Consider the following 25,473-nt stretch of genomic DNA (forward strand, 5'->3'; position numbering starts at 1 on the left):
CGAAGGCAGCTACTTAACCAACTGAGCCACCCAGGCATCCCTCTTTTCATTGTTTTTTAAATAATTAATGTAGTACTTCATGTTGTGGTATTATTTAATACCCATAAGTTTTCGGGGCACCTGGCTGGCTGAGTTGGTAGAGTGGCATGGCGCATACTTAAAATTTAAAAAACAAACAAACAAAAAAACCCCAACCAAATATGTTTTTACTGAGCCTTCTAATGCTATGAACCTGAAAATTTTGAGTAAAAAGTTAGGAAAAAGGTAAAGCAAATCAGATTTACCTGGAAGTAAGGAGAGTTATAGTCTAGGGAATATTTGAAGAGAAAATAGACAATGACCTCTGATCATATCCCGAAAAGTTGGAATGTAAATTGAATTTTTTTTTTTTAATCACCAGGGCTACTTGTTTATTTATTTATTTTTTTTAAAGATTTTATTTATTTTATTTATTTGTCAGAGAGAGAGAGAATGAGAGCGAGCACAGGCAGACAGAGTGGCAGGCAGGGTCAGAGGGAGAAGCAGGCTCCCTGCCAAGCAAGGAGCCCGATGTGGGACTCGATCCCAGGATGCTGGGATCATGACCTGAGCTGAAGGCAGCTGCTTAACCAACTGAGCCACCCAGGCGTCCCTGTAAATTGAATTTTAATTTCACCCAACTCTCCTTCATAACTTGGTGTGAACCCAGTGTGCATTTACAAAATTTTCACAAAAGGTGAGGATTTTTTCAGTGTAACAGTATTCATTGTTTTTGCACCACACCCAGTGCTCCATGCTAACCGTGCCCTCTCTAATACCCACCACCTGGTTCCCCCAACCTTCCACCCCCCAAAGGTGAGAATATTTTGAATAGCAATGCTATAGTGTAACAACTAAAAAACAGTGAATGAAAGTAGGCCAGTGGGTTCAGAAAAACAATAATTCACACAATCTAGGAAAAGAAACAACCATAGGAATTGAGTTGTTCTCCTAAGTTTTAAGCATTGACGATAAAGTTAGGTCAGTAAACAGTACCTAATATTAGTAACTAAATACATCATAAATGTTAATTATTACTTTGCCTGGTTACTCAACCTTTCTAAATCTTATCAGAAGAATGGAGATACTGATACTAAGTAGGAAAAGCAAAGGAAGTAATTCCTATAAAACGTCAGTGATGATGCCTGGCAAGGAGTCAGTGGTCAATACATGAGTAATAGCTACTGATGAATATTTTTTTTTCCTCAGTTGTGGATTTGAGATTGGAGTTAGTAGGGTTTTGATCTATGTTGAAGGAGATACAACAAAAAAAGAACTACCTAATAGGTGTTTTTCCCCTAAATAGTTCACTTCTACACACGGTAAGGTTCAACAATATGTGTAAATGCATTATTTCATTTAACCTTCACAATAAACTGGTTCAGTGAATGCTGTTACTCATCCTGATTTATGTTAGGGAAACTGAGGCTCAATGAAGTTTTGTAGAGCAATGGCTTGCTCTTGGCCCCATCGTGTTGGGAAGTGATAGAGCAGGGAAAGAGGCCGAAATTTGTCTGATTCCAGTAAAGCCCCAATTCTGAAAACTATATGTAGCAAGGTACACCAAAAGACTAAGTATTAACTACACTGGGCACTAAGAGTTGTGAACTTGAAGCATAGGGAAGGCTGTTTGAGAAAGGGTGAAGAAGGAACGGGCATTGCGTTTGGCTTTGGAATCCTCTAAGGTGTAGGCTCAGGGGGACACACCTACAGCCTGGGGACAGAGGCAAGGAAGGGTGGAGCTCCCAGAGACACCTAGATTTCAGCGGTTCAGTTGAGACTCTCCTTGGAGGTCTACAAAAGAGCACATTAAGGAATGGTGGAATTTGGCCGTTGAGGGCTCGCCTCAAACCGTGGGTAACCATTTAAGATACTTGAATGAGGAGGGAATTTGATAGGATGATAGCTTGAGGCGAATTTGGTGTCTGAAAAGGTTTTTTGTCTTTCTGACTCTTAATGAATTGTACTGGCTTAGCTCCCAAGGAAGAGGGCAGGAATGAGGACACCTGGGACTAGGGAGGTTGGTTCCTAGGTCAGTTTTGTATAAATTCAGAACCATTTTACAATTTACATGTTTTTGGATTAAATAGAAATTGTCCCTCCCTCTAATAATCCGCTTCCCCTTCTCTGCCCTACCCGCCCCCCCCCCCAGGTAAAGGATTTACTTTGGATTCTGAGACCCTGTGGCCAAATGAGGGTGGAGTTTTTGTTGGGGGAGTAAAAAAGTTAAAATAGGAAAGAACTCTGGATGTGGTGGATCCAACTGGGAAAGGAACTTTCAGAGTCTCTGGGATGGCTTCTGTTCAGCCCAGGCAAGGAAGAGCCATTAGGCTTTATGGCACCAAGGTAGGACAAGTGGGGATAAGGGCAGATTTGGTCCCTTTGACCCTACCTCCCTGCCTTTCTATGAACTTTGAACATCTAACAGGGTGCCTGTAGGCAAAGTGGAGAAAACAGAACAGAGGCAAAGCTCAAATATTAGGGCTACAAAATGTGGTGGGGTAGGTATCTTCTTTTTATGACTCAAAAAGGAAAAGAACTAGACCATTGTACTGCTATAGGAAAAGAAGGCAACTGTTTTGCAGGTCCCCTTTGAAGAAGGATGTGTGTGTGTGTGCATTCAATGTTTATTTTAGCTTTGGTGAATGGCTGGTTTATCTTTCTTTTGATTGCAATTTGGGTTTGTTCGAAAGCAGTTGTGCAGGGTAGGGTCTGACCTCCATGCTTCTATGGGAATGTGGGAGGACAAATACCGCATCAGGCATGATTGCATCATATTCAAGTCAGCATTAATGGAGCCGCTAGTGATTCTCCTGAAGTTTTTGCCCAAACACTTAATTTTTCTGGTTGAGGACATAGGTCCTGAGGGTGTCCCTTCTAATCAGGTATAAATACTCTGGGTTGCTCCTTGTCTTCTACATGTTAGTTTTTTTTTTTCCTTTTTTTTGGGGGGGGTTATTTATTTATTTGGGGGTGCGGAGGGGTAGGAGAGAGAGAAGCTGACTCTTTTAACATGGAGCCCAATGTGGGGCTCTCGTGGGGTCTGTCCATCTCACCACCCTGAGATCATGACCTGAGCTGAAATCAAGAAGTAGCATGCCCTTGGGACGCCTGGGTGGCTCAGTTGGTTAAGCAGCAGCCTTCAGCTCAGGTCATGATCCCAGCGTCCTGGGATCGAGTCCCACATCGGGATCCTTGCTCTACAGGAAGCCTGCTTCTCCCTCTGACTCTGCCTTCCACTCTGTCTGCCTGTGCTCGCTCTCTCTCTGACAAATAAATAAATAAAATCTTTAAAAAAAAAAAAAAAGAAGTAGCATGCCCTTAACTACTGAGCCACCCAGGCACCCCTTCTACATGTTAGTTTTTTGAATTCCTCAAAGGGGATTAAGATCAGTTCTCGGTTGCTCAGAGAGGGTTAGAAATAAACAAAAAAAACAACAAAAAAAACTTAAATATTATGATGGGACCACAGTGCATAAGCAGATACATCCTATATCTGTGGAATTAAAATTTCCTGAGGAGAGCTATTATGGGAAAAATGTTTTAAAAGACTACTGGGTGGGGGCTGAAAAAAGCAAAACAGAATACAAAAACCATAAAGGCAGGTTGAGAAACACTGATCTGCCTGCAGTAAAGGTCATAGTCTTGTGGATCATGTCTCTGTACACGCTTTGAAAGACTTTCCATGTGATCTGAGCAGCTGTTTCTAGATACAGGAAATACAGCATGTATGGAATGTGCGTGTTGGGAGAGGCGACAGATTCTGTCCAAAGGGCACAGTCATTTCAGAATAAAATACCACTCTGCTCAGTGCCGTTTGAGCTCATTCATTCAAGAGTGGGTGTGAGTAGCACTACTATAGGAATGTGGAGAAATGAGAAAACAGGGTGCTTGACAGCTATTGAACCCAGATCTGATCTAAGGTGATCGACATTCCTGTCAGTTTAGAAGGGGTAAGAGGGGCCCAGAGCAACATATAGTCTTGTGACTAGCATAGAGTGCAACACAGAGACTGGGAGAATTTGAATTACTGTCCTTAAAACGGTACACTTGGGCACTTTTGGGGTGGTAGAGGAGAAAGAGAAGAGACACTGGTGGGCATGAGCTTAGGTCCCCAGAGTATATATGGCACTTGAGAGAGTAAAACAGCCAGTTTTTTGTGAAATACTTCCTTCAGAAAATTGACACGTCTCTCTCTTTTTAAGATCTCTCTCTCTCTTTTTTTTAAAGATTTCTTATTTATTCGACAGAGAAAGAAGTCACAAGTAGGCAGAGAGGCAGACAGAGAGAGAGAGGGATCAGCAGGCTCCCTGCTAAGCAGAGAGACCAATCTGGAGCCCCATGCCAGGACCCTGAGCTCATGACCTGAGCCAAAGGCAGCGGCTTAACCCACTGAGCCACCCAGGTGCCCCCCCCAATACTTTTTATTAAAATAAAAAAATGGTATATTTAGGTTCTGGATCCTTTTTTTTTTTTTTTAATCCTGGACATCTGCCTATTTGGAATGGAATCTCTTTTCATTCTGTTTTATAGCTGCAAGGTAATATGTAGATATGCCATAATTGAATTAGTGTGCTACAGGTGGACATTTGGGTATTGTCAGTTACTTGTTAAACTATACAAAGCTGTCAAAACATATCATTAAGTGCAAGTATAACTTTTAGGATAAATTCTCAGAAGTGAAAATGCTGTAGCAAAGGAGAGGTTGAATTTGTAATTTTGATAGCTATTGCCAAATTGCTCTCCAGAGGGATGATAAGATTTTGCACTCCACCACCATTATATGAGAATATATATCCCCACAACTTCCCTAAGGGCCTATCTAGGTGTTCAAACATTTTTTGAAGTTTGCATTTCTGATCAGTGGAAAATGTTATCTTTGCCATTTTTAATTTACACTTTTCTTAGAATTGAGCACCTTTTTATAGTGTCCACCTCGGGATTGAAGTGAAGATCAAATGAGTTATTGCAGTAAGGGGTGTATATTATAATATAGGTAACATTCTTTGGATTGTAACTATTATAATGAAATTGTTAGTGTTCCCTCATAGTGTTACCTCGTCCTTACTGTGCTAACAGCTTTGGTCATATGGTCTCATTGAATTCCCATCACAATCTACCTGACCTCTTAAAAAAGGAGAACACGAAAGTTCAGGCTACATGGCATCTCCTGGACCAGACAACTCCAAAGAATTGCTCTTTCCCTATCTTACTTTCCACCTCCCTCTGTCTGCCACTCACTCCCTTTGCTTGTGCTCTCCTCCTCTCTGACAAATAAGTAAATAAGGGATGCCTGCGCGGCTCAGTGGGTTTGCCTTCAGCTCAGGTCATGGTGTCAGGGAGCCTGCTTCCACCCCCGCCCTGCCTCTTTGTGATCTCTCTCTCTGTCAAATGAATAAATAAAATCGCTAAAAAAAAAAATAAGTCTTCAAAAAAAAGATTAACCAGTAATAGAAATTAGATTGGTTTATTTTCTTTTCCACACTTCTGTTTAAAAATAAACATGTTTATACATTATTTAGATGTCCTTTTTTTTTTTTTTTTTTTTAAATTTTACAGATTTTATTTATTTATTTATTTTGGACAGACAGAGATCACAGGTAGGCAGAGAGGCAGGCAGAGAGAGAGGGAAGCAGGCTCCCCGCTGAGCAGAGAGCCCGATGTGGGGCTCGATCCCAGGACTCTGGGATCATGACCTGAGCCTAAGGCAGAGGCTTTAACCCACTGAGCCACCCAGGCGCCCTTAGATGTCCTTTTTAAACATAAGGCAGTGTTGCATATTTTTCAAGTTGCATTTTCACTCATCCATGCTTTTTTTTTTTTTTTTTTTTAAGATTTTATTTATTTATTTGACAGAGATCACAAGTAGGCAGAGAAAGAGGGGGAAACAGGCTCCCTGCCGAGCAGAGAGCCCCATGCGGGGCTCTTTTTTTTTTCTTTTTTCTTTTTCTTTTTCTTTTAACAGCTTTATTGAAATACTACATGTAAGATATAGTTTGTTTTGCTGATCCACTTTTAACAACAGGAACTTGAATTTTTTGTTTTTCCCGAATAACAGTAAATGTTTGTTCTGACCACTCAGTTTCACTATGAAGAGCAAGTGAAACTGAGTAACTGTTTTCTTAGTGCACAATTACATTTAATAGTATCTTCATGTAAGAGCTCTGGTTGATTTCTGAGGACAGAGAAAATCTTATTAGCCCCTGCTGAAATGTCATATGTCAAGCTGTTTTCTTAAAGGTTAGTAGTTGGCATTGTGTAGAACATGTTCTCGTTTACCTATAGACCTCATGTTTTCAAACCGCATGATTTTAAGCAGTTATGAGATAAGAGACTTCTGGGTGGTTCAGTCAGTTAAGCGTCTGGCTCTAACTTCAGCTCAGGTCATGATCTCAGGGTGGTGAAATAGAGCCCCACATCATGCCTTGTTCTCCCTCGCCGTATCCTTCCCTCTCTAAAAAAAAAAGTTAACATGAGCTATAACTGAATGATAAAGGTCAGTTTTTAATTAAGCTCATTACTTATGAGAATGTTCTATGTTTATAGTACATAAATCTTAAAAGGTACTCAGTATCTTCTCTTTAGAGTGATGTGTACGTTGAAGTCCCAGTATCTTAGATATGCATATTCATAAAATTAAAAGCATCAAGTAAAACAAACAAAACTGGGGCACCTGGGTGGCTCAGTGGGTTAAAGCCTCTACCTTTGGCTCAGGTCATGGTCTCAGAGTCCTGGGATCAAGCCCTGCATCATGCTCTCCACACGGCAGGGAGCCTGCTTCCCCCTCTCTCTGCCTGCCTCTCTGCCTACTTGTGATCTCTGTCTGTCAAATAAATAAAAAAATCTTTTTTTTTTAAATATTTTATTTATTTATTTGTCAGAGAGAGAGGGAGAGAGAGCGAGCACAGGCAGAGAGAATGGGAGACAGAGGCAGAGGGAGAAGCAGGCTCCCTGCCAAGCGAGGAGCCGGATGTGGGACTCGATCCCAGGATGCCGGGATCATGACCTGAGCCGAAGGCAGCGGCTTAACCCACTGAGCCACCCAGGCGTCCCTAAAAAAATCTTTAAAAAAAAAAAAACTTCTCTTCACTTCTGTTTCCCCATGGTAATTGGTATTAACGTTTTACCTACTGGCTTTCAGCCTCTTGTTTATTTAGGATCTCTTGCCATGCAATCACTAGACTGATAAATTCAAGTAATGGCTGCACATTATTTCACAGTATGAGTATGAGTGTCTTTATTTCATACTTTCTCTAGTATAAATGTCATATTGTATTATAATTTGCTTACCTACATTTCTGCATTTTTAATTTTGGCATTTGGATGGATTAAAAAGTTGCATTTATTTTCATTTGCTTGTCTTCTAGGAAAGTCAAACAGCTATTGATCTTGTGGATTTCCACTTAAGCAAAGGACATATTCCTCTCTTTTTCTCACTCTTCTATTGAGTCATTTACCATTTCTTGTTGATTGTGGAAGCTCTTTTACATTAAGAATAGTAACTATTTAGGGGCGCCTGGGTGGCTCAGTGGGATAAAGCCTCTGTGTCTGGCTCAGGTCATGATCCCAGGGTTCTGGGATCTAGCCCCACATCCGGCTTTCTGCTCAGTGGGGGGCCTGCTTCCCTTTCTCGCTCTGCCTGCCTCTCTGCCTACTTGTGATCTCTGTCAAATAAATAAAATCTTAAAAAAAAAAGTTAAATATAGTTTATTTCTACTAAGATTTTTTTTTAAAGACTTTTTCTTTATTTATCTGACAGAGATCACAAGTAGGCAGAGAGGCAGGCAGAGAGAGAGGAGGAAGCAGGCTCCCTACAGAGCAGAAAGCCCGATGTGGGGCTCCATCCCAGGACCCTGGGATCATGACCTGAGCCGAAGGCAGAGGCTTAACCCACTGAGCCACCCAGGTGCCCCTCTACTAAGATTTTTTAATGTGAAGAAAAGATTGTTTAATGTTTAATTATCCAATTGGGTAATGCTTACATATTTTATGGCTATTTTGAAATTTGGTTTAGTTTTTCAGTCAGTAATGGATTCAGGTATATCACCTTCATTCAATAGGAAGTCTCCTGATCTTATATTTTTCTCTCCCTGAGTCATTGAATAGAATGTCCAGAGCCACACTAGAAATTAGGAGGTGTAAGTTAACTTTACATTCGCTCCCGACAGCAGTTGGAAATGCCCCTACTGTCTCAATTCCTTTGTTGTAATTTTAGATGAGCTGTTGGGTTTTAAAAATAAGGGTTTGTAGGGGGAATAGAGAGTGATTGCTTAATGGGTACAAGGTTTCTTTTAGAAAAGGGTGATGAAAATGTTCTGGAATTAGATAGAGGTGATTATTGCATAACATTGTAAATATGTTTAAAAACGGCCCTTAATTGGGCGCCTGGATGGCTCAGTGGGTTGGGCCGCTGCCTTCGGCTCAGGTCATGATCTCAGGGTCCTGGGATCGAGACCCGCATCGGGCTCTCTGCTCAGCAGGGAGCCTGCTTCCTCCTCTCTCTCTCTCTGCCTGCCTCTCTGCCTGCCTCTCTGCCTACTTGTGATCTCTCTCTGTCAAAAAAAAAAAAAACCACCCTTAATTGTACAGTTTTAAAAGGTAAACTGATTAATCTTATTTTGTAGGCATTTCATCTAAAAAAATTGTTTAAGGGATTATATCATTCCCACTAAACACAATGGCTTAAGTGAAAAGACAGAAAATACTAAGTAAGAATGTGCAACAGTTAGAGCGATCATAATTACTGTTGGGAGTGCATGTTGATAACCACTTTAGAAAATTCTTTGGCCTGTCTACTAAAGCTGAAGTTAAGGTACACACACACTTGATAACCCAGCACTTCCAAAGATTACAGTAGCATTTATAGTGGTATAGAACCAAAAACAACTCCAATGTCCATATACAGTACAGTCAGTAAATACATTGTAGTATTTTCACTCAGTGAATTTACCTACAATAGTAAGAATCTGGGGCACCTGGGTGGTTCAGTGGGTTAAGCCTCTGCCTTCAGCTCAGGTCTTGATCTCAGGGTCCTGGGATTGAGCCCTGTGTCCGGCTCTCTGCTCAGCGGGAAGCCTGCTTCCCCCCTCTCTCTCTGCCTGCCTCTGTCTGCTTGTGATCTCTGTCAAATAAATAAATAAAATCCTTAAAAAAAATAGTAAGAATCAATGGACTGAGGCATGTATGAATCACAAGTATAATTTGAATGAAAGGAAGTCAGTTATATCAAGTTTGGAAATAAGCAATGGAAATCTGTGATAGATATCAAAATAATGGTTACCCTTTGGCAGTGGAATGATGACTAGATGGGAGTTTCTTGGCTGGAATCTGGGCACTTGGGGGTTCATTTGTGAAAATTCAGTAAGCTATATACTTGGGATTTGTTCACCTTTCTGTGTGTATTTTGTATTTCAGTACAGTTTGCATTAAGATAATAGATATTGGCCGTCAAATGGTACCAATGTAAAAATATTAAAGATTTATTTGGAGGGACACCTGGGTGACTTAGTCAATTAAGCGTCCAGACTCTTGATTTCAGCCTAGGTCATGATCTCAAGGTCATGAGGTTGGACCTGCATTGGGCTCTGCCCTGAGCAAGGAGCCTGCTTAAGATTCTCTCCTTCTGCACAACCCCCACCCCCCACTCCCCGCCCAACACTTCCTCACTCTCTTTCTCTTAAAAACAAAAAACAAAAAACACACACATTATTTTGAAAAACAAATGAGTCTACCAAAATCTTTACAGGTATGAGTAATGAAATTTTACTTCAATTTTTTTCTTTTTCCCGACACACCCCTTTGGTATTTTATTGGAAACATAAAAAGAAAAATGAGTATTTTTTTCAGGGGCTTTACATTTCATTCGTGTTAAATCAAAACGTTCCTGTGGCTCTTACTCCAATATTTGCATAGATAATATGAGATATTTTTGTGTTTATTTTGTAGGCAGATTTTGTCAACAAACTAGTAAATGGCCCCAAGTCAGAATCCATGGAATACAGGAGGAGCTATGGGGGGGAACAGAGATTGGAATTAAACCCACCTCCTCTCGAAAATGTGACTAAAAATGAAGAAAGTATGACAGGTATTGAAGTGGAGAAGTGGACGCAAAACAAGAAATCACATTTAACCGATCATGTCAAAGGTGAATTTAAGGCAGTTGTGACGGAAGCTGAAAAATTAAAAAATTCTGAAGATGACAGGAAAAAAGTCCTACTTACTGATCTAATTGAGCCTCAGAAATTGTTTGCACAAACCATAAGAAATGGCATTAAAAATGTACACTATTTACCAACCGAAACAAATGTGTCTTTTAAAAAATTCAATATTGAAGAATTTGGCAAGGCATTTGAAAACAACTCCTGTAAATTCCTGAAAGACACTGCCAACCATAATGCCATGAGTTCTATTGCCACTAGTGCGAGCTGTGATCATCTCAAAGGAAGAAGTAATGTTTCAGTCTTCCAGAAATCTGGCTTTAACTGCAAGTCTTTTCCAAATCCTGCAACTTTCCACTTAAATAGTCCTACTAGTACACACAATGAAAGTGATCAACCCAAATCTCTAGAAAATATACCAAGTAAAGAACCAAAAGATGGATCTCCAGTTCAACCAAGTCTTCTATCCCTAATGAAAGATAGGAGACTAACGCTGGAGCAAGTTGTGGCCATAGAAGCTCTTACCCAACTGTCAGAAGCCCCATCAGAAAATTCCTCACCATCAAAGTCAGAGAAGGATGAAGAAACAGAACACAGAACAGCGAGTTTGCTTAATAGCTGTAAAGCTATCCTCTATTCTGTACGAAAAGACCTCCAAGACCCAAACTTACAAGGGGTGCCAGAAAGCCTTCATCACTGTTCATCTTTGGAAAAGCAGAGTTCATGCAACACGGTGGTATTCAATGGGCAAAACATTTCCAAGTCACACCACAGCTCAGCTGCTAACCAGACAACTTCAAAATTGCAGGAGTATTCAAAAGTCACAAATTCAGTCCCTCATTTCATACCAAATTCAAATTCATCTAAAATTGACACCAGTAAAAATGTTGCTCAAGGTAGAATTAGTCTTGATAGTTCTAAGAATTTGCATCCGTTGCCACCATCAGGTGATAAATTGGGGCATTGTAACCAGTCACTGGCCAGCAGTAAAAAGATAGACCTAAAAGACGATCCATCGTGTCTGAATACAATACACAGCAAAATAGAGGAGGACGTTGCAACGCAGTTAACACAACTTGCATCAATAATTAAATTCAATTACATAAAACAAGAAGACAAAAAGGTTGAAAGTACACCAACAAGCCTTGTTGCATATAATGTACAGCAAAAGTGTAATCAGGAGAAAGTCACAATACAACAGAAACAACCTTCCAGTGTACAAAATAACCATAGCTCATCATTGACAAAGCAAAAGAACACAACACAGAAAAAGACAAGAGCTACCCCATCAAGAGATCGGCGGAAAAAGAAGCCTGTAGTCATAAGTTGTCAAGAAAATGACCAGAAAAAACAGGAACAGTTGTCATATGAGTATAGTAAGTTACATGACATTTGGATAGCATCTAAGTTTCAAAGATTCGGTCAATTTGGTCCACATGATTTTCCCATTCTGTTGGGGAAAATTCCTCCCCTAACCAAAGTATGGAAACCACTGACTGGAAGGAGTTCAGCGTTAGAACACAAAAAATTATTTCCTCCACTCACTCAGATAAAATTTGAGCGTTATTATCCTGAATTAGCACAGGAAAGAAACATGAAGGTTGAACCGTTGGATTCTCTCCCATTATGCCAGTTAAAAACAGAATCCAGTGAGCAGGCGTTTACAGAAAAAGTTTATAATTCTCAGGTACAGCCAACAGTGAATGTCAATCAGAAAGCTCACCCTTTACTCCAGCCCTCCTCTCCTCCTAACCAGTGTGCTAACGTAATGGCTGGCGATGACCAAACACAGATCCAGGGGGATGTTCAAGACCAACTCATGCATCAGAAACTGTCAACATTGCCTGGTATCTCCCATGAAACCCCCTTACCAGACCCAGCACAAATTCTCAGGAATGTCAATGTAGTATGTTCAGGTGGGATCACGGTGGTTTCGACGAAGAGCGAAGAGGACGTCTGTTCATCTAGTGTTGGAGCATCAGAATTTACCCCAGTAGACAGTGCACAGAAAAGTTTTAATGATTATGCCATGAACTTCTTTACCAATCCTACAAAAAACCTGGTGTCCACCACGAAAGATTCTGAATTGCCAACCTGCAACTGTCTCGGTAAGTGTGTGCACATGTGCCTGAGTGTGTGTGTGCGTGCACGTGAATTCTTTGTTTACCTCCATTAATTGTCATGACCATATCCAATTTTGGGTTATCTTTATATGTGGCATTTTTGCCCCATTCGTATTCTGGCGAAAATGGACTGAATTCTATACCTCTTTTTCTGTTGCACCCTTATTGATTTTGCTCAACTAATTGGGAAATTTTTAACTCATAATTTGGAAACTTTCTCAAGTGGAAGATTTGCTGATTTCTCTTGGCGAAATGTCTCCTAAATTATTTATTGTGCGTATCGTAAGATTGAATTCCTTCAATTTTCTATTAGAGTTTATTCTTCCTATATTTAAAAGAATTTCAACCTATAAGCATTTTGTTTAAAAAATGTGTTTTATTGTGAGATGATATACATACACAGAATGTAAAACATGTGCAACTTAACAAATAGCTATAAATAATTACCACCCAGTTCAAGAACCGGAATGGGTTTGTTTCTTTTTCAATGCCTGGTGCTTTTCTGCTCTGTGATACAAAGAATGTCCCTATAAATGAAATTCCAGTCTTGGCCATTGAAGAATTTGTAAACCTTTTGGAATTTTAAAATAAGAAATCATTGTATAATACTGATTGCCTTTAAAAAAAAACAAAAAGACAAATAGAGATGGGAGTAGCTGATTTATGGAGCAGTTTGTAACTGATATATATTTTGTGTCTTAGGAGTCATTGAAAGAGAAAAGCCAGGAGCTAATTATTGAAGTTTTTAATCAATGTGTTAAAAGCCCTTAGAAAACTAACCGGACTAATGATTCTTAGGCAGTCCTTACAAGAAATTTGCTCAGTATTTGAAATACATGAAAGCTAAATTTGAACCCTATAGTGATTAGTCACTGTCTGTGGTCAAATTTCATGGAAGTGCTCAAATAAAAGAAGAATTAATTTACTCTAACACAAATGTAATTAGGAGATTAAGTAGATTTGTCATTAAAGTTTGTTAGGCTGCTTGAAGTCCTTATTATTTCAGGTTTTATACAACATATGAGGAGAGAATTTGTGAAATATCCTATTTTGAACTCAAATAGGTTTAATTATTAAAACAGTCTTATAGGGGCACCTGGGTGGCTCAGTTGTTGCCTTTGGCTCCGGTCATGATCCCAGGGCTGGGATCAAGTCCCACTTCGGGCTCCCTGCTCTGTGGGAAGCCTGCTTTTCCCTCTCCCAGTCCCCCTGCTGTGTTCCCTCTCTGGCTGTCTCTCTCTGTCAAAAAAACAGAACAACAAAAACAAACAAACAAAAAAACCCTTTAAAATAAAATAAAACAGTCTTATTTTTAAAAAGTCTTAAAATATAGCCCCAAATCTTAAAGGAAAATTTTTTGCCTGAAGTAGGTGGTTCATTAGTACATTCCAGAATGGGTAAATGATTGTTTAGAAGGATAAACTATTATCATTTTGATTTTTTTAACAGTAGAAAAAATAGTGAAGTTAGCAATGACTTTCTGCTCTCGATTATCTAAAGTACATTTGATACTCTGAAATCAAGCCTTCCATTTTGCCACTCATCATTGAACAGTTTTGACAGCCTACCATGTGCCAGGCCCCAGGGATAGGCTCTTTTCAGAAAGATCTCATAATCTGAAAAGGGTGACAATACTGAGTGGGGTTGAATTGGGAGAATGAGAGGTTCTTTGAGCAAGGACAGAAGGGTACAGTAATGATGACTCCTATTCCAGATCTGTTACTGCAAGTCTGATACTGTGCCATGACCTTGACTTGTTATATTCATAACATGCCTGCAAAAAGAACGTGTGTTATCTTCATTCTACAAGTGAGGAAACTAAGTCACTGGAAGGGTCACAGCTAGTGAATGGTTAAACTGGAATTCAAAGACAGTCTCAACTTCAGAGCCTATTTTTTAGCCTCCTTCCTCTTGTTTTGAAAATCTGAATTAAGAAAGGGACAGAGGGGCGCCTGGGTGGCTCAGTGGGTTAAGCCGCTGCCTTCGGCTTAGGTCATGATCTCAGGGTCCTGGAATCGAGACCCGCATCGGGCTCTCTGCTCTGCAGGGAGCCTGCTTCCTCCTCTCTCTCTGCCTGCCTCTCTGCCTGCTTGTGATCTCTTTGTGTCAAATAAATAAATAAAACCTTTAAAAAAAAAAAAAAAGAAAGGGACAGAATTTTTCTGAATATCATTACAAATGGAAAAAAAAAACCCTCAAAACAAAATGCCGTTAGAATATATACACCTGGGTGGCTCAGTGAGTTAAAGCCTCTGCCTTCAGCTCAGGTCATGATTCCAGGGTCCTGGGATGGAACCCCGCATTGGGCTCTTTGCTCAGTGGGAAGCCTGCTGCTTCCTCTCTCTCCGCCTGCCTCTCTGCCTACTTGTGATCTCCCTCTGTCAAATAAATAAATAAAATCTGTACCAAAACAAACAAACAAAAAAGAATGTATACACCCAAGCTAGTCTAATTTTACTCTGTGCATAATGTCAGTAGAATGATAGTCTAGTTTCAGGACAATCTAGTTTCTTTCCTTATATAACTAGTACCTTATAGGAGTTGAGACACCTAGGCATTGAAAATTTATTGAGCATCTTCAGTGGACCTATGATTGTTTTATACATTGTCAGTGTGTTCCTATAATCATTACATGTGAGGTAATTGAGCTCATTGTGTAGAAATGGGAACTTAAGAAAAACAAAAAGGCAGGGCTGACCGGGTGACTTAGTCAATTAAGCACCCAATTATTTCCGCTTAGGTCTTGAATTGCGGTCATGATTTCAAGACCCACGTTGGGTTCCATGCTGGGAATGGAGCCTTCTTTAAAACAACAACAACAGGGGCACCTGGGTGGCTCAGTGGGTTAAAGCCTCTGCCTTCGGCTCAGGTCATGATCCCAGGGTGCTGGGATCAAGCCCCGCATTGGGCTCTCTACTCAGCGGGGAGCCTGCTTCCTCCTCTCTCTCTGCCTACCTCTCTGCCTACTTGTGATCTCTCTGTCCAATAAATAAATAAAATCTTTAAAAAAAAACAAAGAGGGGCGCCTGGGTGGCTCAGTGGGTTAAGCCGCTGCCTTCGGCTCAGGTCATGATCTCAGGATCCTGGGATCGAGTCCCGCATCGGGCTCTCTGCTCAGCAAGGAGCCCGCTTCCTTCTCTCTCTCTCTGCCTGCCTCTCAGTGTACTTGTAATTTCTCTCTGTCAAATAAATAAATAAAATCTTTAAAAAAAAAAAAAAAAAAACAAAGCTGAAAAAGCCACTCAGAAATCATCCCAAGTGGAATGATCATATCTACGAGTAAAAGATTTCCCTGGAGGGGCACCTTGGTGGCTCAGTTGGTTAAGTGCGCGGCTCAGGTCTTGATCTGAAGTCCGCTTGAGATTCTCTCCCTCTGCCCCTCCCCCTGCATGCTCACTCTGTCTCTCTAAAATGAAAGAAATAAATAACAGTCTTTAATTTTAAAAAAGATTTCCGTGGAAGTATTGTGTTAAGCAGACTGTGATTAACCTCTGGGTCATGGTTCCTCAATTTGAGCACTGCTGGCATTTTATTTTTTATTTTATTTTATTATTTTTTAAAGATTTTATTTATTTATTTGACAGACAGAGATCACAAGTAGGCAGAGAGGCAGGCAGAGAAAGAGGGGAAAGCAGGCTCCCTCCTGAGCAAAGAGCCCAATGCAGGGCTGGATCCCAGGACCCTGAGATCAGGACCTGAGCCAAAGGCAGAGGCTTTAACCCACTGAGCCATCCAGGCGCCCCAGTTCTTAATTTTTTAAAGATTTTATTTATTTATTTGACAGGCAGAGATCACAAATAGGCAGAGAGGCAGGCAGAGAGAAAGAGGAGGAAGCAGGCTACCCGCTGAGTAGAGAGCCCGAAGCGGGGCTCTATCCCAGGACCCTGGGATTACGACCGGAGCCAGAAGCAGAGGCTTTAACCCACTGAGCCACCCTGGCGCCCCTAATTATTATTTTTTAAAGATCTTATTTATTTGTCAGAGAGAAAGAAAGAGAGAGAGAGCGCTCAAGCTGAAGGAGCAATAGGCAGAGAGAGAAGCAGGCTTCCTGCTGAACAAGGAGCCTGCAGCGGGACTTGACCCTAGGACCCTGGGATTATGACCTGAGCTGCAGGCAGACACTTAACTGACTTAGCCACCTAGGCATCCTTAATATTATTATTTTATTTTTGCTTGCGGTTTTAGAAAATTTAGGCCTTTAAAAATATACTGTGCTCGCAATTTGCTTTTTTAAAAATTTAATGAAATCTCAGGTTTTTCCATGTTTATAAATAATAGGGTTTTTTTTTTTTACGATTTTACTTATTTATTTGAGAGAATATGAGTGGGGTGGAGGGCAAAGGGAGAGGGTGGAAACAGACTCCCTGCTAAGCAGGGAGCCTGACCCAGGCTCTGTTTCAGGACCCTGAGATCATGACCTGAGCTGAAGGCAGACCCCTAACTGACTGAACCACCCAGACATCCCAAAGTTTGTAAATACTTGTTTAATAGTTTTATTGTTTTCCACTATATAAACATCCCTTAATTTAGTCACTTATCATTTAGTGGCAGGTGCCAAGTGTGTTTCTCTTTCTTTTTTGATGTTACAAATAACAAGTAACGTTCCTCTGTACATTTGCTTTACAGATATATAACTATGTGAGTGTAGAATAAACTCTTAGCAGTGCAGTTGCTGGGCTCAGTTTTATTCGGATTCTGAGGCCAAGCTTTTAGAGATGTATTGCTCTTAGAAAACTTTTAATTTTGCACCTTAATTATTAATAGATTTCTTTTAAAGCAGGAGATAGGAGAAGAAATATGACCCATATCTCAATATTTTTTGTTTTCTTCCTCTGATGCTTAGAGGAAGAATTAAATAGTTAGGGGCTGTAAGAAAGGAACAAGTTAAATTCTAGGGCCTTTTGTCCTAGACTTTAATTATTAAAGTTTACCAAAACCTTGTCAAGATAAATTGTTCTGAATTGGAAAAAAGAAAAAAAAGAATTAATAAAAATAGCTTCTCCTTGCCCCTGTGCAATTCTGTAAGCTTTGGGTCTAATAATCTTATTCCTTCCACAGATCGAGTTATACAAAAAGACAAAGGCCCATATTATACACACCTTGGGGCAGGACCAAGTGTTGCTGCTGTCAGGGAAATCATGGAGAATAGGTGAGGAAATTCCCTTCCCTGTTAAAAATCATTCATTATCGTGCACCTGACTCAATGCAGAGACTATCTCTGGGAACAAATGAGAAGTGAATGGGAAAGCCTTCAGGAGTATAAGTCGGATGTTTCTCAGGGCCCAGGAAGACCGTAGAGTCCTGGTGTCCCCACTAAGTCACAAAGCAAGGCTGTCTTTGTTAAATCCAGAAATTCTTATTCTTATATCCTTGTATAATGGTAGAAGTAGTTAAAATTACCTCCAACCGCACTGCATTCACATTCCTTAATGCTTATCTTGGAGCCAGTCCTTTTTTAAACAAGTGATCTCTAAGGATAAGTAAGGAGAATCGACTAACAAATAAAAATATCTGCCACACAAATGTAAATTTTGAACAAATGTAAACTTTAACAAACAGGGTGTTGGGTTTTATGTACTTCTGTAAGCCTGTATCTTCTGTACCTTAAGATATTAAAAGGGTATAGATCTCAATTAATTGCAGTTATTTTCCCTTCACTGTGTTTTGTACTCAGGTATGGTCAAAAAGGAAATGCAGTAAGGATAGAAATTGTAGTGTACACAGGAAAAGAAGGAAAAAGCTCTCATGGGTGTCCAATTGCTAAGTGGGTAAGTATTTTGTACTTACACGTTTTTTAAAAATGAGTTTATTCCACATATAAAATCAACCAGGTTATTTTCCCTGAAAATGTGGACTAGAGAAGTCTCCGCTCTCATTATTTCCTGGGACATAATAAAGCAGTTAACTATCTTGGCCTGGGTTTTTTATGAACAGAAGTTCACAGTTACTACCAAGTGATCTTCATCTCCCTAAGGTCACCACTTTTACCAGTATCTTGTGTACTTCCCAGGATCTTTTAATGCACTTATAACTGGATAGCATAAGTAAATGGTACTAAACTGAACATACTGTTTCCTAACTTTTATCTGTTTCTGTATTTTGTGATTATTTCCAAATCATTATCCATAGAAGCACCTTAATGAGGGTCATATGATTCTGAAAGCAAAACTAAATTTTTTATGACATGCTCCCAAAACAGTTCCCATAAGTACTTTGAGTTTTCTAAACATAGAGAACCATAAGAAGAACTGGATTCTGCTTCTTTAGGAAGTTCTCATGTGGAAACAAGTTCATAGCCAAATGTGTATTTCCAGTAGGATATTCATATCCACAAGGATATTAACCAGTTGATTTGGAATTTTTGACCATAGAATCGTTTAAGATCCCTATTCCATCATTTCTTAATAATGATGATGATGTAAAAAAAATTTTTTTTTAGTAGTGATGATGGTAACAATGGTAATAAAGTAATAGCAACTACATTTTATTATGTATCAGACACTGTTGAGAATTTGACATACATTGCTTCATAAATCCTTCTACAAGGACTCTGTTAGGTTTTTGAATAAGGGAAAGATCATTATTTTCATACCTCTTCTGGAGCAAAACAGTAAATGCAAAACAGCGGTAGGATTTAAATTCATGTATTCATTCCTAAAGCAAGACAATTGCCACACCCATAGCTACTCTAGTACCAGACCGTTGGTCTTAGTTACTTTTCCAGCTTTGGAAGGTGACCACAGTTACAAGCACAAAGAGCTACACAATGAGTACTAAATACTTTAGAATGCTTCGTTTATTCAACCTAGGTCTAAGTGTAGTCTTGTCAATATACACATGAGCTCAAAGATCTGGATCTTACCTCGTTTAGCTACCTTACATAGAGTAAAGTGCACAAATCATAAATGAATGTATCAGGGTTATTCTTCATGTGTATAACACTATACGGAGAAGGATATAATCATTTCAGACGCCCAGACGCCTCCCTCGTGGTCCTTCCCAAGCCATGAGTCCACATAATAATAACTACTGTTTTGACATTTATCTCCATTACGTTTGTTTTTGTTCGAATGAACTTCATATAACTAGAATCATAGAGCATATGCTCTCTCGTGTCTGTCTCCTTTCACTCAACGTTTGTAGAACTTGGATTTAATGCCTGGAGCTCCAACAACCACCTGGAAGCCTAAATTGACTTGATAGTGGGAGATATGTACTAAGATAGTGGGAAGAAATATAGGAGCCCAAATTCTTGGTAATACCAATGGAGCTGCCATACCAACCACAGCCCTTCTTAAATCTGAATCTCTTTAACATGAGAGAGGAAAAAAAAATTTTTTCTTTCTACTTACTTATTTTTTTACTTTTTTAAAACCTGTTATTTGCAGGTTTTCTGTTACATGAAATAGAATCAATTACCAACTAAGATAAACTGCCTTCAATTTATTACAATGTGGGTGACTTTTAGAAGGAAAAAAAAAACATTTTGGAATGAGAAAAATAGGTGAAGAAACCGTGCTTATTGAATACTTTTTATTGATTGCCAGGACTTAGGCTAGGTATTGGGGATGCAAACATGAATTAAAACCTACCGGACATTTCATTTTATAGATGGAAAGAAATTGGCCCAGAGGTTTGCTGAGAACAGTTTGCGTTACCCTCCAGGGACACATAATGTTTGCTGGGGTCACCTTACCTCTCAAGAACTAAATAAAATTTCCTTAAAATTCTTCACAACTAGTTTTGAACTATTATTTCTTCATTTCATGGATCAGTCTCTTGTCCTATCATGCACTGATTTTCATTCTGTGTTAACTCAGCTATGAAGGTACATCCTTTACTCAGTCCCCACAAAACACTCCTATCAGTCAGACTCTATATGTAATAGTTTGGATGAAGAGATACCTAAACAATGACCAGAGTGTTTATTTTTTGTTGTATTCACTCTTCTGAAAAAATAATATGGCTTATTCAGAGCACTTTAAAGTAGGAAATAATGTACATGTTGCCCATTTTCCTATTGGATTTTTAATCTTCTATTGACTTTATGGGAGCCCCTTTAGAAAATTGACATTCATGATAAAAGTTGCAGATAGATTTCCAGTTTGTCATTGTTTTTAACATCTAGGTTTTTAAAATTACATTTTACATTAAAAAAATTGTTTAAGTTGAGAAAAAAATTTTAAAGATGAAAAACATTTTTCATCTGCTCTTTTATGATTTTAGTATATTGTGTCTTAATTAGAAAAATCTACCAGTTCTCGCTTATAAATCTTCCATTTTCTTTCTGTTGTATTTTCATTTCATTTTTCTGCATTTAACTATTTTATTCACTTTGTGTGTGTAGAATATTGGTAACAACTTATATTTTTTCAGATGACTACCCAGCCATCCAACACTACTTACTTAATTGTCCATCTATTCTCTACTGGTCTGTATTTGTTTATGTTAGTATTCAGTTCTGTTATCCCAATGTTAAGTGTCTCCTGTATAAGCATCAAATAACTCTTTAATTATTTAGGTTTCATGTTTTCATATCTGATAGAGGTAATTCCTCCTTTTAATTTTTAGAAATTTCTTGACTTTTCTTGACTTATTTTTCTGTAAGTTAACAATCATCTTGTGTAATTGCAAGAATAAAGCCCTATTGGTATTATTAGTGGAACCATATTCCACAGAAAATTTGGGGAATTGAATTCTCTTTGATGTTTGGTCTTCCTATCCTAGATAGTATATTTTCTATTGGCTAAGGCCTTCTTTTGTCCTTCAGAGCTGTTTTTGTTGTCATTTTTTGGGGGGGGTTGTTCGTTTTTTTAAGGAATTTCTACACTCAATATGTAGAGAACTCCAAACCCTGAGATCAGTAGTCACATGTTCCATCAACTGAGCCAGCCTCATGCCCCTCCTTCAGAGGTGTCTTGAAGTTTTATTCCTAGAATTTAGATGTTTCTGGTTTTTCAGTTTATTTTTCTTATGTATTGGAAGTACATTCAGGGGCACCTGTATGGCTCAGTCAGTTAAGTGTCTACCTTCGGCTCTGGTCAGGATCCCAGAGTCCTGCTCCCTGTGTTGGGCTCCCTGCTCAGCAGGGAGCTTGCTTCTCTCCCTCTTCCTCGACCTCTCTCCCTGCTTGTGCTCTCTGTCTCTTTCTTTCTCTAACAAATAAATACAAATCGAAAAAAAAAGAGAAAAGAAGTGCAATCATGTAGTCTATAGTGACAAGTTTATATTCTCCTTTCCAAATTCTGTGTTATTAACTTCCTTCTTTCATTTCATGCAGATAGTCAAACAGACTAACTCCAGCTTTATATGGCTTTGAATGTGGCCTCCTTATCTTGTTCCTCTGTTTAATGGGAACTTTCCGGGGCGTTCTCATAATCAGGTCATCAGGGAAGGCTTCTCTGGGGAGGGAACATTTAAGCTGTGAACTGAGGGACAAAAAGGAGCCAAGAACCAGAAAACTCTCCAGAAGGCAAGGAAGAGCATTCCTAAGCAGAGAAAACAGCAAATACAAAAGTAAAAAAGAGATTATAGTCTTAATCTCAAGGGAGTCCTGTGATTTTAAGTAGGTGGAGAGTAGAACCAGGTGAGGGTAAAAAGGTGTAGGCAGAAGCTAGAGCGTGAGTGCACTAATACAAGGTTTTAGTCCATGAACATGAAACCTTGAAGCACTTTAGTTAGGGAGATGTTCTCTATCTGGTTCAGGTTTTATAAAGAGCCTTCTAAGGAATTAACTGACAATCTGTTATCTGTTGCTGCTTAACAAGTACTCAAATTCAGTAGCTTCGAACGATAAACATCTCAGAGTTTTTGTGGTCAGGAATCTGAAAGCTGGGCACCTGGCTGGCTCATTCAGTTTTTGTTTTTTTTTTTTTTTTTAGATTTATTTATTTGAGAGAGCGAGACAGGAAGCACAGGAGCAGGGACTGGGGGTGGGGGGTGCAGAGGGAAAGAACCTCACGCATACTCCCTGCTGAGTGCAGAGTCAAATCAAGGCTTAATCTCACAACCTGAGCAAGAATCAAGATAAACTGGGAGTCTGTTGCTTAACCCTCTGAGCCACCCAGGCACCCCTGCACATGTGACGCTTAGTTTTTATTTGTTTTTATTATTTGACAGAAAGAGACACAGTGAGAGAGGGGACACAAACAGGGGGAGTAGGAGAGGGAGAAGCAGGCTTCCCGCTGAGCAGGGAGCCCGATGAGGGGCTTGATCCCAGGAAGCTGGGATCCTGAAGGCAGAAGCTTAATGACTGAGCCATCCAGTCGCCCCCAGCATAGGAAATTCTATGCAAGGGTGTAAATACGAGGTGGTGGCAGTCCCTGGGGACATCTTGGAGATGCCTAACACAATTCCATCTCTCCTCTTCACTAAAAATATTAATATGTTAAGGACACTGCATTAGCATCATACAACATACCTATCTCAGCTTTGCCACTGTATCTAATATTTGGGGCGCCTGCTTGGTGCAGTTGGTTGAGGGTCTGTCTGCCTTCAGCTCCGGTCCTGAGTGATCCTGGGATGCTGGAATTGGGCCCGCCGTCAGGCTTTCTGCTCAGCTCTCTGTCTCATTCTCTCTGGCTCTCAAATAAATAAACAAAATCTTCATAAAAATCAATATATATAATATTTAACATATATCTAATCTATCTGACTTAGTCCTATTTTTTTCTAAAAAGTAAGTCCTTTGTGTATCTTTATTCACAAAATAATGCTATTATAGTATTAACATTTTCCATTATGTCAACAGACATAATCAAAAGAAAAGTTCATACAATATAAATGTACAACTTACGGGGCGCCTGGGTGGCTCAGTGGGTTAAAGCCTTTGCTTTAGGCTCGGGTCGTGATCCCAGGGTTCTGGAATCGAGCCCCGCATCGGGCTCTCTGCTCAGCAGGGAGCCTGCTTCCCCCTCTCTCTCTGCCTGCCTCTCTGCCTACTTGTGATCTCTGTCTGTCAAATAAATAAAATCTTTAAAAATAAATAAATAAATGTACAACTTACCTATAATTATACATAAAATACTCATGAAGCAACTACCCAGGTCAAAAATGGAGTATTAGATTCCCAGAAGCCCTGAGAACTTCCCATCCTGACTTTTGCGGTAATTTTCTTGGTTTGGGAATACCTGGGTAGCTCAGTCCGTTAAGGTTCTGACTCATGGTTTTGGCTCAGGTCATGATCTCGTGGGTTGTGGGATGCAGCCCTGTATTGGGCTCTATGCTTAGTCTTCTTGTGATTTTTCTCTCTCTCCTGTCCCTCTACCCCTCCCCCTGCTCACATATGCCCATGTTCTCTCTCTCTCTTTCTCTCAAATAAATAAATAACCTTAAAAAAGTGTTTTTCTGGGACGCCTGGGTGGCTCAGTTGGTTAAGCAGCTGCCTTCGGCTCAGGTCATGATCCCAGGGTCCTGGGATCGAGTCCCACATCGGGTTCCTTGCCCGGCGGGGAGCCTGCTTCTCCCTCTGCCTCTGCCTGCCTCTCTGCCTGTGCTCGCTCGTTCTCTCTCCCTCTGTCTCTGACAAATAAATAAATAAAATCTTTAAATTAAAAAAAAGTGTTTTTCTTGCTTTTTCCCTCCACTTACATGCTTCTCAACAGTATAGTATTTTGTTGTGCATCATTCTTTTCTATCTTGCCCTTATATAGTACCTTGAGCATTTGCTGAAATAAAGAGCAGAGACTGATTCTCAATATCTGGCATTGGTAGTTGACATAGGTTGATTAATCTGTATCTGTTAATTCTGAATCCTTTACTTTCTTGTCCATTAATTATCAAAGGGTAAAAATTTCCTTACAGTGTGGCAGCTGGCTCTCCCTAGAGTAAGTGATCCAAAAGAGAGTAAGGTAGCTTGGGATAAGCAGTGGGATTTTGGAGAATTCTTCCTGCCTTTCAGACCTTCTCTTATGTAGTAATAATTACACCAGTAGAATTTAGTGTATACCTCTTTTTTTTTTTTTTTTTTTTTTTTTTTTTTTATGAAGACTATGAAATCCATAGTTCAGAGATTTTGGTAGCAACTTTCTGTCGCTATTATTGAGTCTTCAAGGTTTGTTTTTTTTGTTGTTGTTTTTGTTTCTGTTTTTAATCACAAGTAGGCAGAGAGGCAGGCAGAGAGAAAGGGGGAAGCAGGCTCCCTGCTGAGCAGAGAGCCCAGGATGCCAGGATCCCAGGATGCCAGGATCATGACCTGAGCTGAAAGCAGAGGCTTTAACCCACTGAGCCACCCAGGCACTCCAAGTCTTCAACGTTTCTTAGGCAGAAAAAAGTATTTAGCATTTTCCATGACACAGCAGTAGCTGAATTACTTTCTTATTTTCCCTTTTGCAATATTTCTTTCAGAATAAATAGAACATTTCAATATGTTGTGATACATATCTGGCACTTTTCACAAATACAAAAACAATCCAGAGACAAGGAATGATGTAAAGCACAGTTGCTAAGCAACTTAATGAATATTTTGATAAATCTGCTAGTGACAAGTCAGAAGTATAATCTTGATTTATAAAAACACCAAGAATTTATTTCCTGTATCTGTGAAAAAGCTAGGTGTCCTACATGATTATATGTTAGAAAAATAAAAATATTCATCAAACTTTATTTTTTGCAAACTTTCCAAATTATTTAAAATATTCATATATGGGACGCCTGGGTGGCTCAGTTGGTTGAGCGGCTGCCTTCGGCTCGTGATCCCAGGGTCCTGGGATCAAGTCCCGAATGCGGCTCCTTGCTCAGCAGGGAACCTGTTTCTCCCTCTGCCTCTGCCTGCCACTCTGTCTGCCTGTGCTCACTCCCTCTGACAAATAAATAAATAAAATCTTAAAAAACAAACAACGACAACAAAAATAAAACAGGTTTATATATATATATATATATATATTCATATGTTTGTTGCTAGTGCCCAAAGTTCTGCCCAGCACATCGTCAACACTAAATAAGTTTTTGATGAATGAAGGAATATAGAGCAGAAATAAAACTGCTTTAGAATATTGATTGTTGGGCGCCTGGGTGGCTCGGTGGGTTGAGCCACTGCCTTCGGCTCGGGTCATGATCTCAGGGTCCTGGGATCGAGTCCCGCATCGGGCTCTCTGCTCGGCGGGGAGCCTGCTTCCTTCTCTCTCTCTCTGCCTGCCTCTCAGTGTACTTGTAATTTCTCTCTGTCAAATAAATGG

General features: G+C 39.7%; 1 protein-coding gene across 6 annotated transcripts in view; it reads left to right on the forward strand.

Annotated features, from left to right (window-relative positions):
* Positions 1-25,473, forward strand: part of TET1 (tet methylcytosine dioxygenase 1) — a 129,161-nt gene that overhangs the window by 63,354 nt on the left and 40,334 nt on the right. For 4 of the 6 annotated variants that reach the window (XM_059397560.1, XM_059397562.1, XM_059397561.1 and 1 more), the window contains 3 exons: positions 9,964-12,283; positions 17,357-17,447; positions 17,973-18,066. The exons of the other annotated variants lie outside the window; for them this stretch is intronic. In XM_059397560.1, coding sequence (XP_059253543.1) covers positions 9,964-12,283; positions 17,357-17,447; positions 17,973-18,066 — 2,505 coding nt within the window. The remainder of the gene's footprint in view (positions 1-9,963; positions 12,284-17,356; positions 17,448-17,972; positions 18,067-25,473) is intronic. 6 annotated transcript variants of the gene reach the window in all.

Source organism: Mustela nigripes, chromosome 4, assembly GCF_022355385.1.
Source record: "Mustela nigripes isolate SB6536 chromosome 4, MUSNIG.SB6536, whole genome shotgun sequence".
NCBI lineage: Eukaryota > Metazoa > Chordata > Mammalia > Carnivora > Mustelidae > Mustela > Mustela nigripes.